The sequence below is a fragment of the Zalophus californianus genome, chromosome 8, assembly GCF_009762305.2.
Source record: "Zalophus californianus isolate mZalCal1 chromosome 8, mZalCal1.pri.v2, whole genome shotgun sequence".
In the NCBI taxonomy this organism is placed as follows: domain Eukaryota; kingdom Metazoa; phylum Chordata; class Mammalia; order Carnivora; family Otariidae; genus Zalophus; species Zalophus californianus.
This window is the reverse complement of record NC_045602.1, coordinates 121,441,757-121,460,850: the sequence shown is the minus strand read 5'-3', so window position 1 is coordinate 121,460,850 and position 19,094 is coordinate 121,441,757. Positions and strand designations below refer to the sequence as shown.

General features: G+C 53.5%; 1 protein-coding gene across 1 annotated transcript in view; it reads right to left on the bottom strand.

The window, feature by feature from the left end:
• PLCG1 (phospholipase C gamma 1) overlaps positions 1 to 19,094 on the bottom strand; it is a 34,718-nt gene that overhangs the window by 14,627 nt on the left and 997 nt on the right. The window contains 3 exon segments of the mRNA XM_027623687.2: positions 1 to 48; positions 218 to 311; positions 427 to 579. Coding sequence (XP_027479488.2) covers positions 1 to 48; positions 218 to 311; positions 427 to 579 — 295 coding nt within the window.

The following is a 19,094-nucleotide window of genomic DNA, read 5'->3' as shown; positions in this document are numbered from 1 at the left end:
CGATCCTCACGATTCCGATCCACTGAGTAGAACTGCTTCCGCAGCCACCTGGAGGGAGAGAAGCCTGAAGTGAGAACCACTTCTCCAGCTGGACGAGGTCTGGGGAGGTCAGGAAGCAGTGCCTGGGCACACAAAGGCCTGTGTCCTTGCTGCTGCTCCCTAGAATCTACTGCCTCTAACCCTACCCATGTCGGTGTGTGTGGGGGGGTGTTCTTACCTCTCAATCTGCAGAGGTGTGGCTGCCTGCAATGTGTCCTCCATCAGCCATGTTAAACCCTTGATCCACATGTTCACTTCATCCTCAGATGTAGCTGTGATCAAGGGGTAAAGAGCTGAGCTGAGGACACACACTTCCTGCTGAGCCAGGAGCCAGTGGATATTTGCCCCCAAACTACCCCCTACTTCCTCCAGCCCCGTGACTCCTACCTTGCAGGCTCAGGGTCTTCAGGCGGAATTCCATTCCATACAGGATGACAAAGCAGTGTGACTGGTCTGGTCGGAAAGCAGGGTCTTCTTGGTAGCGATCAAAATCCCGTGAGGTCTTCCCAGGGCGGATCTCCTTGATTTCGCGAATGTCAACTAGGAAGGTAAAGAGGCCAAGGTCAGGCTGGGGTCTCTGAGTCAGTGCCAAAATGAGGGCAGCCTGGTTTCCTCGCTCCCCCTTAGGAGGGACCACAAAGAGAGACACCTCATCAAGGGGCAGAGCCAAGAGTACTGAGGCCTACTGGGTGATAAAAGAGAGCTAGGCTGAGTCTGAGGACAGACCTCTGCTAGAAGCTGAGCTGTCTGGGGGAGCAGGGAGCCCCATCCCGTGTACCTTCCCTTGCTGAGAATGTGGGCAGGTCACTCTGACCTGGAAAAAAGCTAGATGGACTCTAGAGAGAGAACTGGGGAAGGCTGAAGGCTGTTCCGTGAGGACCATTTCCTGACACAAAGTACCCAAACCAAATTGTAAAGTCCCAGGGTAGGGTGAGGCAGACCCAAGTATGTCTCAGAATCCATTGGAGGAATGAGGGCTCAGGCCCGGAGAACTGACGCACCCCTGAATGGCCCACCACCCCAAAGACATCCCCAAGCAAGTCTCAGCAAGAGGCCTGGTCTCCCAAGGCAGCGGCTATCCAAAGGGATGTCTCCCCACCCTGGCTGTCAAAGGGCCTGCATGTGCTCCCCTGGCCTCACACAGCACAGAGCGGGGAAGTACACAGCACTGAATGGCAGACCACCTGCCCTGGCCACTAACAAGGGAGATGACATTGAGTGACTCATTTAACTTCTCCTAGTCTCAGTTTTACCAAATATAAAATCAAGGGCTTGACTGAATTTTCTCTAGAAGGCAGGGTGGTAGAAAAAACATAACTGGACTCTGGGACCAGACTGCCTGGACTAGAATCCCAGCTCTACCTCCCATCAGCTGTGTGATCTCAGCACAGTGACAACTGCTCTGATCCCACTCCTTCATCTGTTAATGCAGGTAACCAATAATGGTGAGGGTGCTGGAAAGACCGAAAGGTCTAAAAGCCAGAAGTGTCCAGCCCTGTATATGGCACATGGGAGCTCATTCAATGCAGGTTCCCTCCCTCTGCTCCCTCACCAAAGTATGCTAGTGGCACAGGTTCTGACCCCAGGCCAGGAGAGGGCCCCAGCACTGCGCAGCACAGGGAAGGGCTACCCCAGCCACACACCCACACGATCCCCCAGTGCTGGCTGGGATCCTGGACAGGGGCAGACTTTCCAAGGCAGACAAAGAGACAGATTTAGGGAGGAGTTGTTCAAACAGAAGAAGCCAGGCTGACCAGAAAGGACTCTCCCTGAGCCCCTTGTAATGCTCTCAACCCAGACTGACCCGGGAGATCTGGAGCCAGGAGCAATGCCAGCACACTGCCCGGCTAGCGTCCATCTCAGAGACTTCCCAGTCCAAACTATACACCACCCTGGCCAGAATGTCCCAAAGGGCCCAAATGCCCAGGCTCTCTTCCTACCCCTTCCAGCCACAGCTGTGCCCCATCTGTCCCACCTCAAACAGAGGCACTGCCTAGCCCCAACCCCAGCTCCCTGCCACAGCATTACTGGTTCTAACTGGAGCCCACTCTCCCTGCTCCCTTGCCTTCATCACACCCTCAGGCTTGGTCCTCCCACCAAAAAAGCCCTGCCTTCCCTGCCAGCAGCCCTGCCCCCACCCATCCTATTTATCAATGAGCTACTCTTCTTAAGTTTTCAGAATCCTTATAACACTGTTCTGACCCCTCCTGTGGTTGCTCACTAAGGAGAACATTCTAGGGCGTTCAAGGCCCTTCCTGGTGAGGCTCAGTGATCTACATTCCCAGCTTCTTCCCGCCCATCTTCTCCGGTCAGTCTAAACTAAGCTGGGCCAAGGGCAAGAACAGCCAGTGCTTCCTGTCCCCCCATTTCATCCCGCTCCCTAGGGTGGACTATCTCCCAGGCTCCATTCTCTCCCACCAAAGACCCAACTCAGAAGCGCCCGCTTGCAGTAATCATGCCCTTGACTCCTCATGACACTACGTGTGTGAACATTAGTCATCTCCTCCCAGAAGGGCCCGTGCAGTACTGGCTGGGGGACTGGATGAGCAAATGAAAAGAGCAGGCAAACAGGTGGGGGGAGGGGCCGCAAAATGGGAGTGGAGTTTTAAAAAATAAGTTACACTCAGGTAGAAACAGGGAGGGTGGGGGGAACTGAGTCACAAAAACCTAGCCTGAGAAGACAGTTTCCAAGGATAGTAGGAGGAGGTGAACAGGGGAAATGCCCAGATCAGAAACTGCAGAACCACCACAAACTCTGCCCTTTGAAACAGAAACCAGTACGCTCTTCCGGTGCAGAGCTGCTGTCACCCCCTCCCACACCTCTCACACAGGCACACAACCTCACCAACACAAATGCATCTAGGCCAGGTCTGCGTGCTTCACAGCCTGGGCCCTTCCTCTCAGCTGCCCGCCCGTCATTAGAAGTAGCCCGTGCCGTGGCCACTGCTTGGCAGGCAGCTAGAGGGTCAGTTCAAAGCCTGAGGCCGGACACGTGCAGCCCCGCGCATGCCCTAGAGCACGCTGCCGCCCTCCCCGCCCCCCCCCCCCCCCCCCCCCAGCAGGCCCCAGGAGAACCTCTGGCCCGCCCTGTGCCCCTGGGCGCATTTCCCATGGAGATCCGGCTGGAGGCTGACTGGGCTCCTGCCCAACCAGGAACCACAGAGGCACAGAGCAGTTCCAGGCCAGGCGCCCAAGCTTCCCAAGCTCCTGCTTGGCCACACCTGGTCCCTTGTACCTTCCCCCTCATAAGGAAGGGCCAGCCTGGTCCTGATGCTCTCCAAGCACAACACGCCAAGCAGGCAGATGTCAGGGTGAGACTCTCTACTATTTCCTGTGCCACCTCCCAACCCCACCTCCCATCCCCCTGCCTCCCAGACAAACACAGAAGGGTCCCCTTTCCTGAGAGAGCCAGGGCTGGTCCCCCAGGGACTGCCATCAGGGGAGGAGACTCCCTGGGACAGGCCTGGCCTCTGCCCTAGTTGGGGGGAGGGGGAGGCCGAGCCACCCCAGCTGTATGGGTCAGAACTGCAGCGGGACAGGAAGGGCAGGGACAGAGACCCTCCCAGGACCTGGGAGCTTCGGGAGGAGAGGACAGCTGCGTAGAAGAGTGGGAGAGTAGCACCCTGTTCCCAGAGACCCATGACCCAGCACTCATCCCCCACTCAGAACCATGGGAAGACAACGTTCAAGGAACACTGGGGAAAAGAAAAGCCAGGGTACTGAGAGGTCCTTGCTAGGCTGGAGACAGGAAAGTGAGACAGGGGAACTCTTTATGGGACAAGGGCAGGATCCCACAACCAGGGGGCCAGGCTAGCCTCCTGTGTAGCAGAAGAGTGTAGGGCTTCACCAACGACAAAGGGCCATCTTCAAGCTCACTCCAACCTGAGAGCACCTGAGGTTCCACCAGCACGACCCGGCCAGCTCAGCCTGTCCAGAGGCATGGTGTGTTCATTCCTCCAAGGACCAGGTCCCCAAGGCGCATGCTTCAGGAATGGCAGGAGTATCACCACGCCAAGCATGGCCGTGGTAGACAGTGACAAGATAAGCTGCCTGGGCATTTAATCACCCACACACTCTCATGAAGATACAGAGACCAGCCCTCCTCAAGAGGCTTTGGGGTAATGAGGGATTACCCATGCTGCGCCAGGTATTGGCATCACAGGCCAGCTCTGAGGGCTGAGGACCTTCTGAGGGCCAGACTGCCTGCCTGGTGCTCTGGGCAGGAGCCTGGGGGTTCTGGTGGCAACCTGCCCCCTCCCGCTCCTTCAGGAAGCCTGCCCTGACCATCCCTCTTCCTAAAGGCTGCCCACACCTAGCAGAGGAGAACCACGCAGGTCTTAAATCCTAGCTGTGCAGCCCTAGGCAGACCCTCACTCTTTTGGCCTCCGTTTCTCCATTAGTAAACTGGGAATTCCTCTTACCTCACAGGGTTGCAGCAAGGACCCTGTCAGGAACCAGTGATCCCAGTGATGTCTGAAGGAGCCTGACCCCTGGCCTGTGTGCCTAGTGCATCAACTCGAGGCCCAGAGAAGCCAGCAGCAGGGGAGACAATTGCAGCCACCTGGCCAGGGCTTTGCTGGGGTTGGGCCCAAAACTAGGAGAGGTAAAGCTAGGCCGTAGCTGCCTAGGGAAAGAATCCAAGCAGCCATTTCCATAGCTCAAAAAGGGGTCTCGCAGGGATGGGGCACCATGAAGGAGTGGGGCTCCTGGGGCCAGAGTTCGGATCAGTGCATGCAGATGTGCTCTAAGCCAGAGGCCGCTTCCCGAGCCTGCAGCACCGGGCCAGCTGCAGCCACAGCACCCCACCTGCACACTCAGCAGAAGTCTGAGGCATGTGTACCCCACCACCTCACATAGGGTGGGGTATTAGAATGGGAGACTAACAGACTGAAATCACAAAGATCAATTCTCAAATCCTGTTTCCAAGCATATAACTGGGCCTCTCTGGCAGGTCATGGATAAAGTGAAGGTTTTCATTAGGGGTGGGATGGCCATTAACTGTTCACAGGCCAACAGATGACTACATAAAGATATTCACATGGGAGAGTCAAGCCTGGCCTGCCTTGACCACCCCCAACCTTGGACTGGTTTCTGTTTTGATTTTTATGCAGAAGAAAACATGCCCATTACCTGGTGGCAGGGGCCGGCTCTAAGCATTGAGGCAGAATGCCACAAGCCTGAATTTGCAAAACCAAAGCTTGCATGGCCAGGCAAGGAAACCCTCCCTTGTCTCCTCTCTTGGCCCAGGGACAGGCTCCCTGCCGGAGACCATGGAGACTAGAGATCAGCAGTTACTCAAAGCAGAGTGCTCGGGTTAGTCAGGCCTGGAGAGCAACTGACTTCGGGAGGTACCAGCAGTGGTGGTCGCTTTCCCTTTAAGAGCCTCAGTGTCCTCATCTGAGCCACACAACTGATCCCAAGCACTTTGGGAGGTGGGCAGCTAGACAGCAACAAAGAAAGAGTGCTGTGGCTGCTCTCAGGGCCAGATCAGAACTTGCCTTTGCAGCAGAGTAGGTCCCCAAGCCTGGGACAGCACCTACTCCACTGGGTGAGGAAAGGGTGCCATGAAGGGGACAAGTTCAATGGCAGGAAGCCAGTTTGCAGTCTTGGAAGGGATTGAAGACAATGACCCTAGAGGACTTGTCTATGCTAGGTCCTTCTGAGGGTAGGGCTGCTTCTGGTCTTAGAATCCTGCTCCCCAACCCTCCCAGACATCAGGCCGAGCGTCAAGTGCCCTCCCAGTCATACCCCTGCCTAGTGCATCAGGAAAGCCACGGCAGGGAGGTGCAGAGAGGCAGCATCCCTGGAGACCAGGCGGAGTCCCCAGGGAAGAGGAAGGGGGTAGCAAGGGCGGAGCACCAAGCCTTTTCCAGGGTATCTTAGTGAGTATGGCTTCGCTTCACTGTGACCATGGCAGGCTCTGGAAGGGGTAGATGGGACCCCAGCATCAATCCAAATTCTAAATTAGACCCAAGCTTCCTGGTCAGGAACCAGTGTCCTAGCAGCCCCTGCCGCCAGTGAAGCCACCTTCCAAACAAACCCTACACAGACAGAGGTCCTCCAAACCTCCGGCCAGTTAACCACCCATCAAGCAAGGAGGAGGTACCTAGAAGAACCATGAACACCAAGCACTGGCAAGGCAGGGTGGGAGGCACACCCCACCTCTGAGCCTCATGGTCATCTGCAAAAGAGGATCACCACTCCTGGCCCCTTCTTCATTGAGTGACTGAGATGTCAAGAAGAGATACCAAAGCGATCTCACCAGAAAGAGACAGGAGGACATACTGAAAATTAACCTCCCCACAAATGATGAACATAGAGCTAAGAACACCACCACCAGCACAACAAAAAAACAGAAGCAAGTGGCACATATCACAAATTTCTGGACATGAAACACGCTTTCACTGAAATATTTTTCTTTAGAGCATTTTTCCTTTTACAAAGTACGTAAGCTAATTGATGTACACTGCAGTAAAAGTTACCCATACAGAAATACATGCTTAACATTTTGCAACTTAAAATAATTTCAACTCATGGTAAACTTGAAGGGTTTTGTTTTGTTTTTTAATCTAGAAAGCTTGAAACCCCCCATTCCCCTTTTTTTTGAGACTATAACCTTCCCCTTCCTATCTTCCAACAGAAACCATCAGAAGCAGCTCCCAGATCGCACCAGATAGGAAGTCAAAAGCAGAGGTGTGGGTAGCTATCTACCTCGAATTTATAGACAAGGCTGGAGGCTGGGAGACTTGGGGTCAGAGGGTCATGCAACAAAGAAAAGGTGAGAATGGGGCTTATCTCCTTCCCATGCCTGTGCAGCGGCAGAGGAGAGAGGCCACAGCCCCTTCCCAGGGTGCACACAAGGAAACCCTGGCTGAATCCCGGGAGTCCAGGGCAGAGCTCAGCATCTGCTTCTGGCTGGGGTTTCATCAGTCACTGCTCCCTAAACACCTGACCAAGAAGAGCAGCCAGGCCTGACTGGGCATCTGGCCCTCTCTCACCTTGATAAACAGGAAAAGGCCCTTCAGACAGCTGGATGGAAGTCTGCAGGATCCTCCTACATGAGACCTTGAACCCGTATGTACTAACTGCTTCAGGTTACAGCTGTAAAGGATCCTTGCCAGCACATGAATCATCTAGAATCCAGATTCTAGATGAATCTCCTCTTTGGAGCAATGTGAAAATGGAGGCTCCAAAGGGTCTTATCATGGTCACACAGTGGTTCATGGCAGAACTGGGACCCTCTGCATGGCCCCAGAGCCTTCATACCATCCAAGCAGGCAGCCCCTTTGCCTAGGATGCTAGACTAGTCCCACCCATATCAGAGGTGGGAACAGCATGCCCAGGCCCCAAAGGAAGGAAGGGAAAGGAGGCCCCACCCAGAGAACTCAAAAAGCTAGGAGAGAGCTGAGCAGTTGCCTATTACGCTTGTTCATTCATTCCATCAAATCAAACATGAGGCACCTCTCCCCTCAGTGTCAGGCCCTGGGTTGGGTCCTGGGTAAACAGAAATCAATAAGGCACTGGAATTCCTGCCCTTCAGCAAAGACCCTGGCTGGTGGAGGAAACAGATGGGGAAGTAGATAACTGTGAGGTTGTGCAACGATGGAACAACAGGCAGATGTCTGTGGTGTTGGGAGCACAGAGAAAGTGAGCAGTGCTCCTTGGGATTTCTCAGATCACTCTGCAGAAGGCAGGCCTGGAGGGCTGACAGCCCGTGTCCGGCAGAGGGGATCACAGAAGCCAAGGCATCAATGGAGCAGTTTGTTGGGGGGAGTGGGGGGGGCATTCAGTTTCAGGGAAGAGGGGGAAGGATGCTGGGCCTACAACAGGCCTTTCCCAGGACAGGGAAAAGCTGCAGTATGGACAAGGGCTTGCCCCAACTTTGCTGCCCAGGCCTAAACAACTCCCCAGGTAGTTCATGGGTCAGCCCCCAGGGCAGAGATCCTCTGCACTCAGACCTCTGCCTCCACTGAAGGCTGCCCAAGTTCTTTCTAGGTGTCTTGTGTGTGCCTGGCCCCCAGCTACAGGAGAGGCTGAGGACCCAGCAGGCCAGCTCCCAGAAGTGTCCAGGACCTTGAAAGTTCAATGAATGGGGTGCCTGGGTGGCTCAGTTGTTAAGCGTTTGCCTTCGGCTCAGGTCATGATCCCAGGGTCCTAGGATCGAGCCCCACATCAGGATCTCTGCTCTGCAGGAAGCCTGCTTCTCCCTCTCCCACTCCCTGTTTGTGTTCCCTCTCTTGCTGTGTCTCTCTATCAAAGAAATAAATACAATCTTAAAAAAAAAAAAGAAAGTTCAATGAAATGTGGTTGCCTGCCCCCCCCCCCCAGTACATTCAGGCTACCTGGGGGGACAAGAACACTGAGTATAAGTCACTTTTCCATCCTCTTCTTTCCTGACCCTCTGAGCAATCAACATGGTTGACCACGCCCTCCCTCCTGCTTGAAGCTCTGCCCTTGGCTTCTCCCTCATGACTTCTGGTTTCCCCCTTCTTCTTGGGCTTCAGGCCTATCTGCATTACATGCTGGCCTTTGTCAAGGCCGAGACCAAGGTCCCCTCTTCCCCTAATGCTCTACCTCCTCCCAGTCAGTCATCCATGCCCACAGATTCCACTGCCGACAGACAACGCAGTCCCCACCTTTAAGCTTCAGGTCCTTTGGTCCAACTGCCTACTTGCCACCTCCCCCCTGCTCACCTCAAAAACATCTCAAAGTCAACCCCTCAAACACACTCCCTCATACTCTCCAACACTTCTCTCACCAAAACCCAGGTCTCCTGCCACATCTCTTGGGAAACTAACAGCATCACCTCCCAATAGGTACATAAACTAGAAACTTTAGAACCATCCTTCTTTTCTCTCACCATCCCCCAACCTAATCCTTGGACAAGCCCTAATACTGGCTTTATTTGTCACAACCATGTTTACTGAGCACTTAGATGAGTGGGAACTCTATGTATCTTTTAAATCTTCTCCAATGGAGTGTGAGCTCCTTGAGGGCATGGACCATGCCTGTCAGCGTTAAGGTCCCAGGGTTTAGCAGGAAATGGAATGCATCAGAAGACAGGAGAATCTGGGGCTTCCCCCCCCCCCCCCACCGTAAGAAACAGTAGGAGCCTCTGGCTAGAGATCTAAGAGATGGGCTGAAGTGGGAGGACAGGTGGAGGGGGACAGCAGAGGCCTCCTCTGCAGAGCTCCTTGTGGAGCCCCATGCCAGCCCTGGCTCCCCACCTCTTTGGTTTCCATGTTACCAGCATCACACACCCTGCTCCTTCTTGGAAGCAGGGGGTGGGAAGGAGGCGGGGGGTGGGGGACGGGAGGGAGGTGTGGGGTCAGGCCTAAACCCCCAACAGAGTCAACCTTGACCAGGAGGTTGGAGACGTGCTAAGCAATGAAGGAAGTCATGAAGGCAAGGTCTGTTTGGCCCAGACATCCTCTTCTGTGCACCCCACTAGGCCTCTCCCGTTCTACAGCTGCTGGGCCCAGCCTCCCCACAGCAGCTGGCCACACTCCCTCTGGGCCACACCAGCCCAAGCCAAGGCACTTTCCTTGTCCTCCTTTTGCTTCCTGGGGAGGCAAGGCCCTGATGCATGATCTAGCCCCTGCCTCATTCCAAGGTGATGGGGAACTTGCTGCCTCCCCAGGAAGCCCAGCTGGAATTCTTCGAAGTTGCCTCCCCTGTAAAGAGGAATGGCTACTCTGGGACTTCCCATTCCTGATTTTAACTTCCTACAGTTCTACCCTCTTAAGACAGCTTCTGGCCTCACTTCCCCTAACAGGCTCCTTGCTGCCTCCCACTCCAGCCTGCAGAGCCTCACCCTTCCAGTGTGGGCCAATTCTCATGCCAGGGACCAGGCATCCTTGTGGAAATGGTCCAGGCACCAGGCATTCTGTTGTCACTAGAGGGGATGTTCTCCGTATTTCACTGCTAGCCTCAAGAGGCCCTGAGTAAAATCCTTGACAAAGTGACATATGCTACCCTTTCTAACCTCCTCAGTGGGTTTGCTAGGAGTTTCCAAGAAAGGCCACAGGCACATTATACTCAATTACCGCTTCGAGTAGTGTGACTAGGGTTGGAAGAGGAGAGCTGTCTCTCAACAGGGAAGAGCCATCAGGTGGAACAGGGGGAGGGCGGAGGGTCTGCAGAGCCCCTGCACTGCCCAACCTCCCAGCTGACCTCCTGCCCCCAAGTAGGCTGAAAAGCCTTTGGGACCTGTGGCCAGATTCTCCTCTCCTTCCCAGGGTTAGTCACTCTATGAACTCGGCCCGTATCCTTGGGGCCTGAGGCTGAAGTCACTCAGCCCCATGGGGTTAGAATTCACCCACCACACACCCACAGCTTCACAGCCAAAGGCCCAGTGTGGTCAATGCCCTACTCCCCCTCTCCCCCCCATGGACAAGGCCAAGCCAAGGACACTGTGACCTGGGGGCATCCCTTAAACAACTACTTCCCTCAGGACATTTCAGCTCAGCCATATCCCCAGGTGTCTAAGAAAACAGGAAGCCAATCCCAAAGTGAACGGCCCACCCCTACTGAGTTAGAATTAGATCTCACACAAACAAGTGGTCAAACTTAATGTGGCCCAGCCCCTCACCAGTCTGGTCAGTGTTCACTGCCAGGGCTTGGAGCTTCCGTCAGACCACCCACTCTTCACCATGCCCACGCCTTGCTCCCAGGCACCTCACAGCCTTTGTACAGATTCTCTAACCAATGCTGGCTTCCCAGCCCACAGGGGGAGGGACTCCACAAGGGCAGGATGGGCTGCAACAGAGAGGAAGCTGACTGTGTCTGGACCCTTAGGTTCAGCCTACAGTACTTTAGGCCCAACTGTCTCCTGCTGGCTCTGGGCTTTCATGGTTTTCTGCATGTTCTAGATCGCAAGCTTCCGCGGATCAAAGATCGAGCCACCTCCTTTTCTTGCTTGCTAACCCAGCCTCCTCTGTGCCAAGCATGGGCTCAGAAAAGGAGATGCCAGTCTTGTGCAGGAGAAAGTCCCGCCCACTTATTCTGCATCCTGAGTCCTGCTGAAGCCAGGGCCACCCGCCAACACCGGGAAGGGCCCGGAAGGAAGCAGCAGAGCCTATACACAAAGCCTACATGTGGCTATAAAAAGGAGCCCTCCCTGCTTCCCCCTGGATGGGCCCGGTTCCTAGGAGGTGATGAGTGGGGGAGAGAGCTAGTACTTGTGCCTGGGCACACAGCCACTGCAGCCTCTTAAAGGCTAGCCAAGCACCACCTGGAAAGGAACTGGTGTTACAAGGAGAAGGAGGAGAACGTTAAGAGCTGTGAGGATAGCAAGCAGAGACTCTCAGAGCCCCAGCTCCGGGGACCACAGACTCCCCCAAAGCGATCAACTGCGTGTCCCCAATGTCTCCTCCCCCAGCCCCAGAGTATTCACAGAAGACCCCTCTCCCACACTTCTCTCCCTCTCCTGAGGGCTCCCTGTGGAGGCACCGGCATACCGAGCAAAAGAGCTCTGGGAGCAGCTGTGAGGACGCAGTGAGAGGCTCTACCTCAGGGGTGACAGCAGGAAAGCTGTGGCCGCAACAGACTAGGCTCGGGCCAGCTCCAGGAGGGGCACAGCAGGGAGACGGCAATTAGGCAGGGGCACAGACAGGGTAACCCCAAGTCTGAACACAAGGTACCTACTGCGGAGAGCCCGGCCACACAGGCAGCAGTCTATCTGCCCCAACAGCAGAGCTACCGGCACCACTGCCCACGCCAAAGCCATGGAAATGAATCCCTCTCCAGCCTCTACTGACCAAAGCCTTCTCCGGCCTAGTTTGCCCAGTGTTCAGGCCCTGCACCAGGAGGCTGACCCAGAGCCACCGAGGCCATTCTCCAGAAACAAGTGGAGTGGCCTGTCGTGGTCACACACGTGCAGTGTAAGTGAAAAACGAGCCTCAGTTGTTGTCTACAATGAGAGAGATCTGGATTGCTCATCATCAGAGCCCCTCACCTCAGCTCACCTGACAGAACAGCCTCTGGTGTGTGTCCCCCCCCCCAGCACCCCCAGGCCCTGTGATTATTTGTTCTGTCTGATGTCTTTTCTGGCTATACCTATCTTAACCTTTACGTTTTTTACTGGGCTCCACGGTGCTTGGCACGTCAGCAAATGCCAGAGTCCAAAGCCAGGGTAGCACAGTGGGGTCCTGCTTGTTCAGTGTGCCACAAAGGGCGCAAGATGGCCAGGGTTTGGGGGCTTTTTATCATTGTTTTAAGGAAAGAGTAGCTATAGTGATAAAGCACACCAGGGTAGAGACCTACTACCACTGGAACAAGCCAGAGGTTGCAGTTCTCACGTCCAGCTTAGCAGGCCTAACACACAGCAGCATGCCCACAGTAAACAAGGGCAAATGAAGGAACCCATTGGATGAATGCGTGCACTTGAGCTTGTCATCAAGGGTCCTGGAGAAGCCCTTCTCAGAGTACCTGGAGCATGGAGCCCCAGGTCCCCATTTCCCTGCAGAGGCCCAGGTGCGGTCATCATCATGAGCCAGTCACAACAGGTCAGAGCAGGGCTCTTCTGTTGATCTGATCTAGCAGATCACCTGCTACCTTCACCCCCAGCAAGACTGTGGGAAAGCAATTTGATGGGGGTGCCGTGGCAAGATGAAGGCAGCACATAATCTAGACGGAGGGCCTAGGTCCAATTTGTCCATGGACAGAAGCCTGAGCTGGTCAAACAGCACATGTGGCCAGAGGGCAGAGTGGAGATCAGATCACTCTGCCCACATAAAAAAACACGCTGGTCCTACAGAAGTCTATCTTCTTGTCATTTTCTCAAGAGTGGAAAAATATCTCAATATTGTAGTGGGAATCAGAGATCCTAGGCTCCGATCCTGGCACTGCCATGAACTTGCCGTGTGACCTTACCTTGGGGCCTTGGTTTCTCATCTCTAAGAGAGGCCTAACCATTCTTGTCCTCCTTTGGTTCACAGAGCCGTGGTGGCACTCAAACAATACCACGGATGAGAACTCTACTGCACTGGGAGAAATACCGAATTTCCTCGTGCCCCAGTCCTCTGTGTACAGACTCAGGGAGGGAACAAAGAGCACAAGCAGGAAACAGACTTCCAGCCCGGGCTGCCAGAGCAGCCACCAGTGGCCACACTTGGTGGGCGAAAGAACTGGAGCTCTGCAGTTAGTGAAAGCGAAAACAAAGGGAACAAATACTTCTTAAGTGCCCACAAGTGCCAAATGCCGTGCAGAGCCCTTTCACATAAAATCTCTTACTCTCATACACAACCTCATTTGGCTACTGTAATATACAGCTCTGTGAGGAAAAAATTACCTTTACAGCTGAAAATCAGTTTCAGATAGGTTAAAGTTACTTGTCCAAGGTCACAGGAAGAGCTGAGACTCGAACCCAAATCTGATTCTAGCCACAAATTTTCAGCCCTATGGAGCCCAATTATCAGTGGCCGCTCCAGGCCACTCATCACCTTGGCTCTGCCTAGTCGTGTCATCTGTTACCACATTGCTCTCAAAGAGGTCCCTGCAGGGAAGCATGGGCACCACGCCTCTCTGAACGAAGCACTCTGTACGGAGCACCAGCACAGTCCCCTCCTCCTACCCCGCCTCCATTTCTCCCATGACCCTCCTCAAAGCCCCCACTGACTTCTCCAGTTCTAAGGGAATAAAGAGGGGGGGAAAGTCTCCTATCCCCTAATATCAGGCCTTTGCGACAGTAGGCCTCATTTCCCCCCTCTAACTTAACCATCTCTGACCTCTTTGAAGCCACATCAGAGGAAAGGGCACAGAATGGGAAGAGATGCCATGAATTAATAAAGATTGACAGGAATAGTGACAGGAGAGGCAGAGACAGGCCCCATCATACTGAGGGGGTAGCATTAAAGCACTTCCTAGAGGGGCGCCTGGGTGGCTCAGTCGGTTAAGCATCTGCCTTCAGCTCCGGTCACGATCTCAGGGTCCTGGGACAGAGCCCCATGGGCTCCTTGCTCAGCAGGGAGTCAAGTTCTCCTCTCCCTCTGCTCCTCCCCACCCCTCGTGCTCTCTGTCTCAAATAACTAAATAATCTTAAAAAAAAGGGGGGGGGGGCGCCTGGGTGGCTCAATTGGTTAAGCGTCTGCCTTTGGCTCAGGTCATGATCCTGGGGTCCTAGGATCAAGCCCCGTGTCAGCCTCCCTGCTCAGTGGGGAGTGTGTTTCTCCCTCTGGTCCTCCCCCCAACTCTCTCTCTCTCAAATAAATAAATAAAATCTTTTAAAAAGAATAAATAAAGCACTTCCTAGAAGAGAGGGGTCTCCAATCAATGTGTTCAGATAGCATTTATCGGGGCAAGGCACATAGAAATAGGCCAGTATGATACCAAACAGCAGCTGCTTTCAGCCAACTGCTCTGTCACCTTGCAAAAGTCAGCAGCAGGAAAGAGCCCTGACAACACCGGGCTGCTGAGAGTTTGGTGCAAGAGAATGGGTGGGCCTCCTCATCTCCCAATCAAAGGGCCTGGTGGCCAGGCTCCAGCCCCTCAATATGACAGGTACAATGGTTCCCTTCAGCTACTGGGTCCTCCTGGGGAACTTAATCCTCATCCTCCTCGTCAGAGCTCCCACAGCACCACACTCCATGTGAAGCCCTCTATGAAGATCTTCCTCAATCGTCACAAAACCCCTTATGAGACAAATGCAGTTTGTTACTATATCCCCCTTTTGTAGACAAAGAGCCCAGAGAGAAAGTCACACCTCAAGGTCACAGAGCAAGTAAGTGGCACAACCTAGGCAGTCTGAGTTCAGAACCCAAATGCTAAACTACTGTGCTCCACTGGCTCATCCCTCCAGACCCAGCCCCCAACCCTCCACCGCTGCTTCGTCCCTGTCTGGCCTCACCTCCAGAGGAAGTCCTGCCCCCGCTCACCAGCTCTCTCCTGCAAACTGTAGTAGCTTTACTGGTTTCCCTCAACCTCTCCGAGATAAAATGCAAGACAGCCCCACTTCAGCCTCTGCTGACAGGACAGAGCAAAACCCAAGAGCATGGCACCCTGTGGCCCTCCCTAAACTGCTCCCAACCAGCCCCAGCCTTATCTCTACCACATTAAATGCATACCTGAGCCCTGCACAGGGATCACCCTTGTTCAACCCGGGCACAGGCAAGTTCTTCAATCAGTTAAGGCACAGGTCACCTGACCCCAACCCCCAGAAGCCTTCCCTGGCTCTCTCCTGTCAACCCCAGCTCACTAAGCAGAGCTTGCTACTCTGCACCCACAGAGCTCTTGGTATAGACCTTTATTATGGTACATAGCACACATGGTTATAATTACACGTTCCCAATTCTGTCTCTTCCAGGAATGTGGGAGTTCTTTAATGGCACAGTCCATGTCTTAACTCACCCTTAGTGCCTAGCACTGGGCAAATAGGTGTTCAAGCAATATTTACTGAATAAATTCCCCTCATTCCAAGAGACTACACAAAACAAGGTTAGTGGCCAAGATCTCTGGCCAATGACTCAAGTCTATGCATCTGTGTGTGCGCGCACACGCGCGCGCGCACACACACACACGCGCACACACACACACACACACACAGTATCTTGAACCCAAATCGGACTGAGTCTAAAGCCACAAACCTCCAGTTACTGTGGGTCAATTACCAACTGCTGCTCATGTCCATTCCTTATCCCTGGCTCTGCCTAGAATCTTGTCACCTGTTACTATACTGTTCTCAAAGACAACTGCCCCCAAACAGGGCAGCATGGATGCTTCCCTGAACAAAGCACTCCACAAGGTGCACAAGAACATACCCCTCCTCCAACTGTACCCCCCCTTCTCCTAGGACTCTCCTCAGCTGGAAATGTGTGTTGGGGGGGGCAATGTTGGGTGTGCTCAGCTTCTCCAGTCATTTGTGAAATAGGCCCCTTTCCTAGGTTCACAGGAAAGAGAAAGCCCCAGCTGGACGGGGGGCCTGGCAGAGCTGGTCTGGAAACACATACATCAGGGCAAGCCTCGGGTGCTGAGGAAACACTAAGAGGTCTGACTTCCCCTGGAAAAACTACAGTCAGACAGGAAATACACAGGCAGGGATGGCTAGCTCTGGAGTTCCGGACACATGTTCTTGCCCCTTTCCCATTAGGAGCAATCAACCAGTACAAAGAAAACCCCCATGACACCCGGCCTGCCTACCTCAGGCACTTCAGGCCCAGTCGGCAGAGCAAGCCTCGTGGTCTGTGTCACCAGCCTGACAGCCACAGAGGTCGAGCCCCAGACAAGTGGTCCCATTATCACCTCCTCTCTGAGCCTGACTGCCTTGTCTGAGAGGTTTGCTCTATTCTGCCACCACTACCTCCCCACCCCATCAAAGGTACAACCAGGAATTATCATTGTCTGTTTGTTTCCCTGGGGGCAAGGACCTGTTTTCATTCATCACTTAAGGAGGTCTAGCATCTAGAAGAGTAGGGAAGAATCAAAGTGGAAAGCATGAGGCTCCAAAAGTCCCCACAGATGAGCATGGCTGTCATTCAAAGCCCTCCATGGAGCCTCCATCCAGGCCATGATGCCCACAATGACCCTTGACTGAACCTGCTCACCCCAGAAAGGCATCAGAAGGAAAAGTATGGAGCCAGAACCTAGAGGGGCTGAGGGTCAAAAATTTCTCCTTGGAGGAGCAAAAGAGACCACTGGGTACGGAGCCTGAGGCAGGCCCACTGGCAGCACAACCCTGGGGATGAGAGTCCTCTTGGGATGGCCAGCCAGTCAATGATTGGAGAGCTGGGTCCAGCTGAGACTGTCACATACTAGCACTATCACCCCATGGCACAATTCACTCCCTGTATTTCCATTTCCTCCTCTGTAAAATGGGGTGGGACTCCAGACACAGCCCCCCTACCCAGGACCCTTGTGAAGATTAGCCAAGAAAATATGGTGAAAAGTCTCTGTAGCACTCAGCAGGAAGTCTGTAACTGCTTTGTATTCATTTATGTATCTGTAACATAAAAAGCCAAACATCAACCTGGTTCCTGTCACATCACCATGACAACTAGTACCAAAGCACTCCCCCACCCCTCTTTTGAGCCAAACTACCACTCTAGAAATCAGTACATGTCAGCCCCAATTCACAAGTGGCAAAGTGAAAAGGCAGGGAGTTAGGTCGGAATGAGGTCTGATGCATGAGTGCTGTGCATTTTCATTGAACCACAGCATCCATCCTTCAGGTCCACAGACACCCTGCGGGTAGCAGAAGCGCCTCTCTCCTTGGCCGGGCTACAAGCACTACATGGAACCCTGGCAGAGTCAGCAGGAAAAGGCCAGATGGCAGGGGACACAGCTGGCAGCCCAACCTTCCTCGGAGCCTGCAGAAGGGGGCTGCAGGGATCAGTACCCATGAACAAGGTGCACCACGAATGGGCAGAAGTGGGGTAGCTTCAGCGAGAGGCTCCACTTACAAGGTGTGAACTCTACACAACCATCTGCTAGCATTTTTACTCAGACTCCTTCAATCTGGGCCTCTAAAATCAAAGGACCAAGACTCCTATATTCTTTGCCTACACTCCCAGCTGATGAGATCACTGAATCTGTACCTCTCTAGCTGACCTACCCCGGGGGCCGAGGCCATTGGGTCCTCTGCATTCCTGTCACCATCCCCTGAAGACCTGACACACAATGGACAAGACTCTTCCTTCTCCACACACCTCCCTCCTGTTCAGGCCCCAACTTACAAATAAGATAGTCACACCCAGGAGTCAGATGCGCAAATCTCCATAGATTTACTCCATAAATTTTACTGTCATGTACAGTGCTATATACGATAGGTGGGAGGGTGAGGAGATGGGTTGAAGCAAAACAAAACCATTTCCTCCCTTTTTCAGGGTAGTGATCTAAGTGAAATGTGAACTTGGTTCCCCTCCTCCTCCCTTTCTATCCCCTCAGGCTCTCCTACAGCCACACTCCACCACCCTCAACACTGACAGTCCAGGATGGAGAGCAGTCATAGTCTATTATTTCTATCATTATTAAAAACAGCTTATATTTATTAAATGTTTACATCGTATCAGGCACTGTGCTAAAGGTTTTACAATTCTCATTTAATCTCCAAAGCAACCATACATAGTGTATATATTACCACTCCTGTTTTACAGATAAGGAAACTTAGCTCAGAGAAAAATAAGTAACTGGCCCACAACTAATATATGGGCTTCAGATCCAGCCTTGCCTTCAACCACGGTGCTGCACTTACTGCCTGCTGATCACATGCACGGTTTGAAGTGCAGTCTGTTAGTTACCCAGGAAATCTCTATCAGGGAACCTCCAGCCAGTGCCACCAACTGAGTAGAGCACAGGGAGCACCATAAAAGCAAGGAAGGGGCTGTGCCTGGAGTCTTGATGCCTGGGTGACATCCCCAGGACTATGTGATTCCCTGCGGTGTCTGTCCTTCCACAACTTTGGAATCCAGTCTCTCAAATCACTAAGTTTTCTCTCGATAGCTGACAGGGCTGATGGAGGCAGAGAAAGGCAGCTGCCATTTCTAAGTTCAGCAGCCGTATCAGATCTGGAGTTTGTAGTTGAGGATGGCTGCCTCACCACAAGACTTTCCTTCCTCTCAATCTCCTCACCCCATCTACACACATGTACACCATACCAAGGAGGTCTGCAGGACCCTCCCTTGGGGTGTCACTTCCTGACCCCCCCGCCTCCACATGGACCTGGTTCTGACCCTGGCTCTAACACCAGTCTCTAGGGGAGTCCTTGCAGAAAGCAACCCACAACCTAGGGTTGCAGACACACTACCTCCCACACTTGAAGGTGGGGGTATGGAAGGCAGAGCTGGGTGCCCATCCGGCCACAGCACAGGCATGCACTAAGTGGCATAACACTCAAAGATCAGGGGTTTCTCAAAATCCCCCAACTCCCTCCTCCCAACTAGACCTGTCCCAAAGCAGCCACGCTCAGGCCTGAGAAGGCAAAGAGGCAGGAAACCAAAAGTAGCTACTCCCGGCTCCCTGCAGCCATGAAACACGGGACGCAGGACACAAAGGGCTTAGACCCCAAACTGGCTGCACAGTCTTGAAAAAAGTACCTGACTCCAAGGCACTGAGGCTGGCCTTTC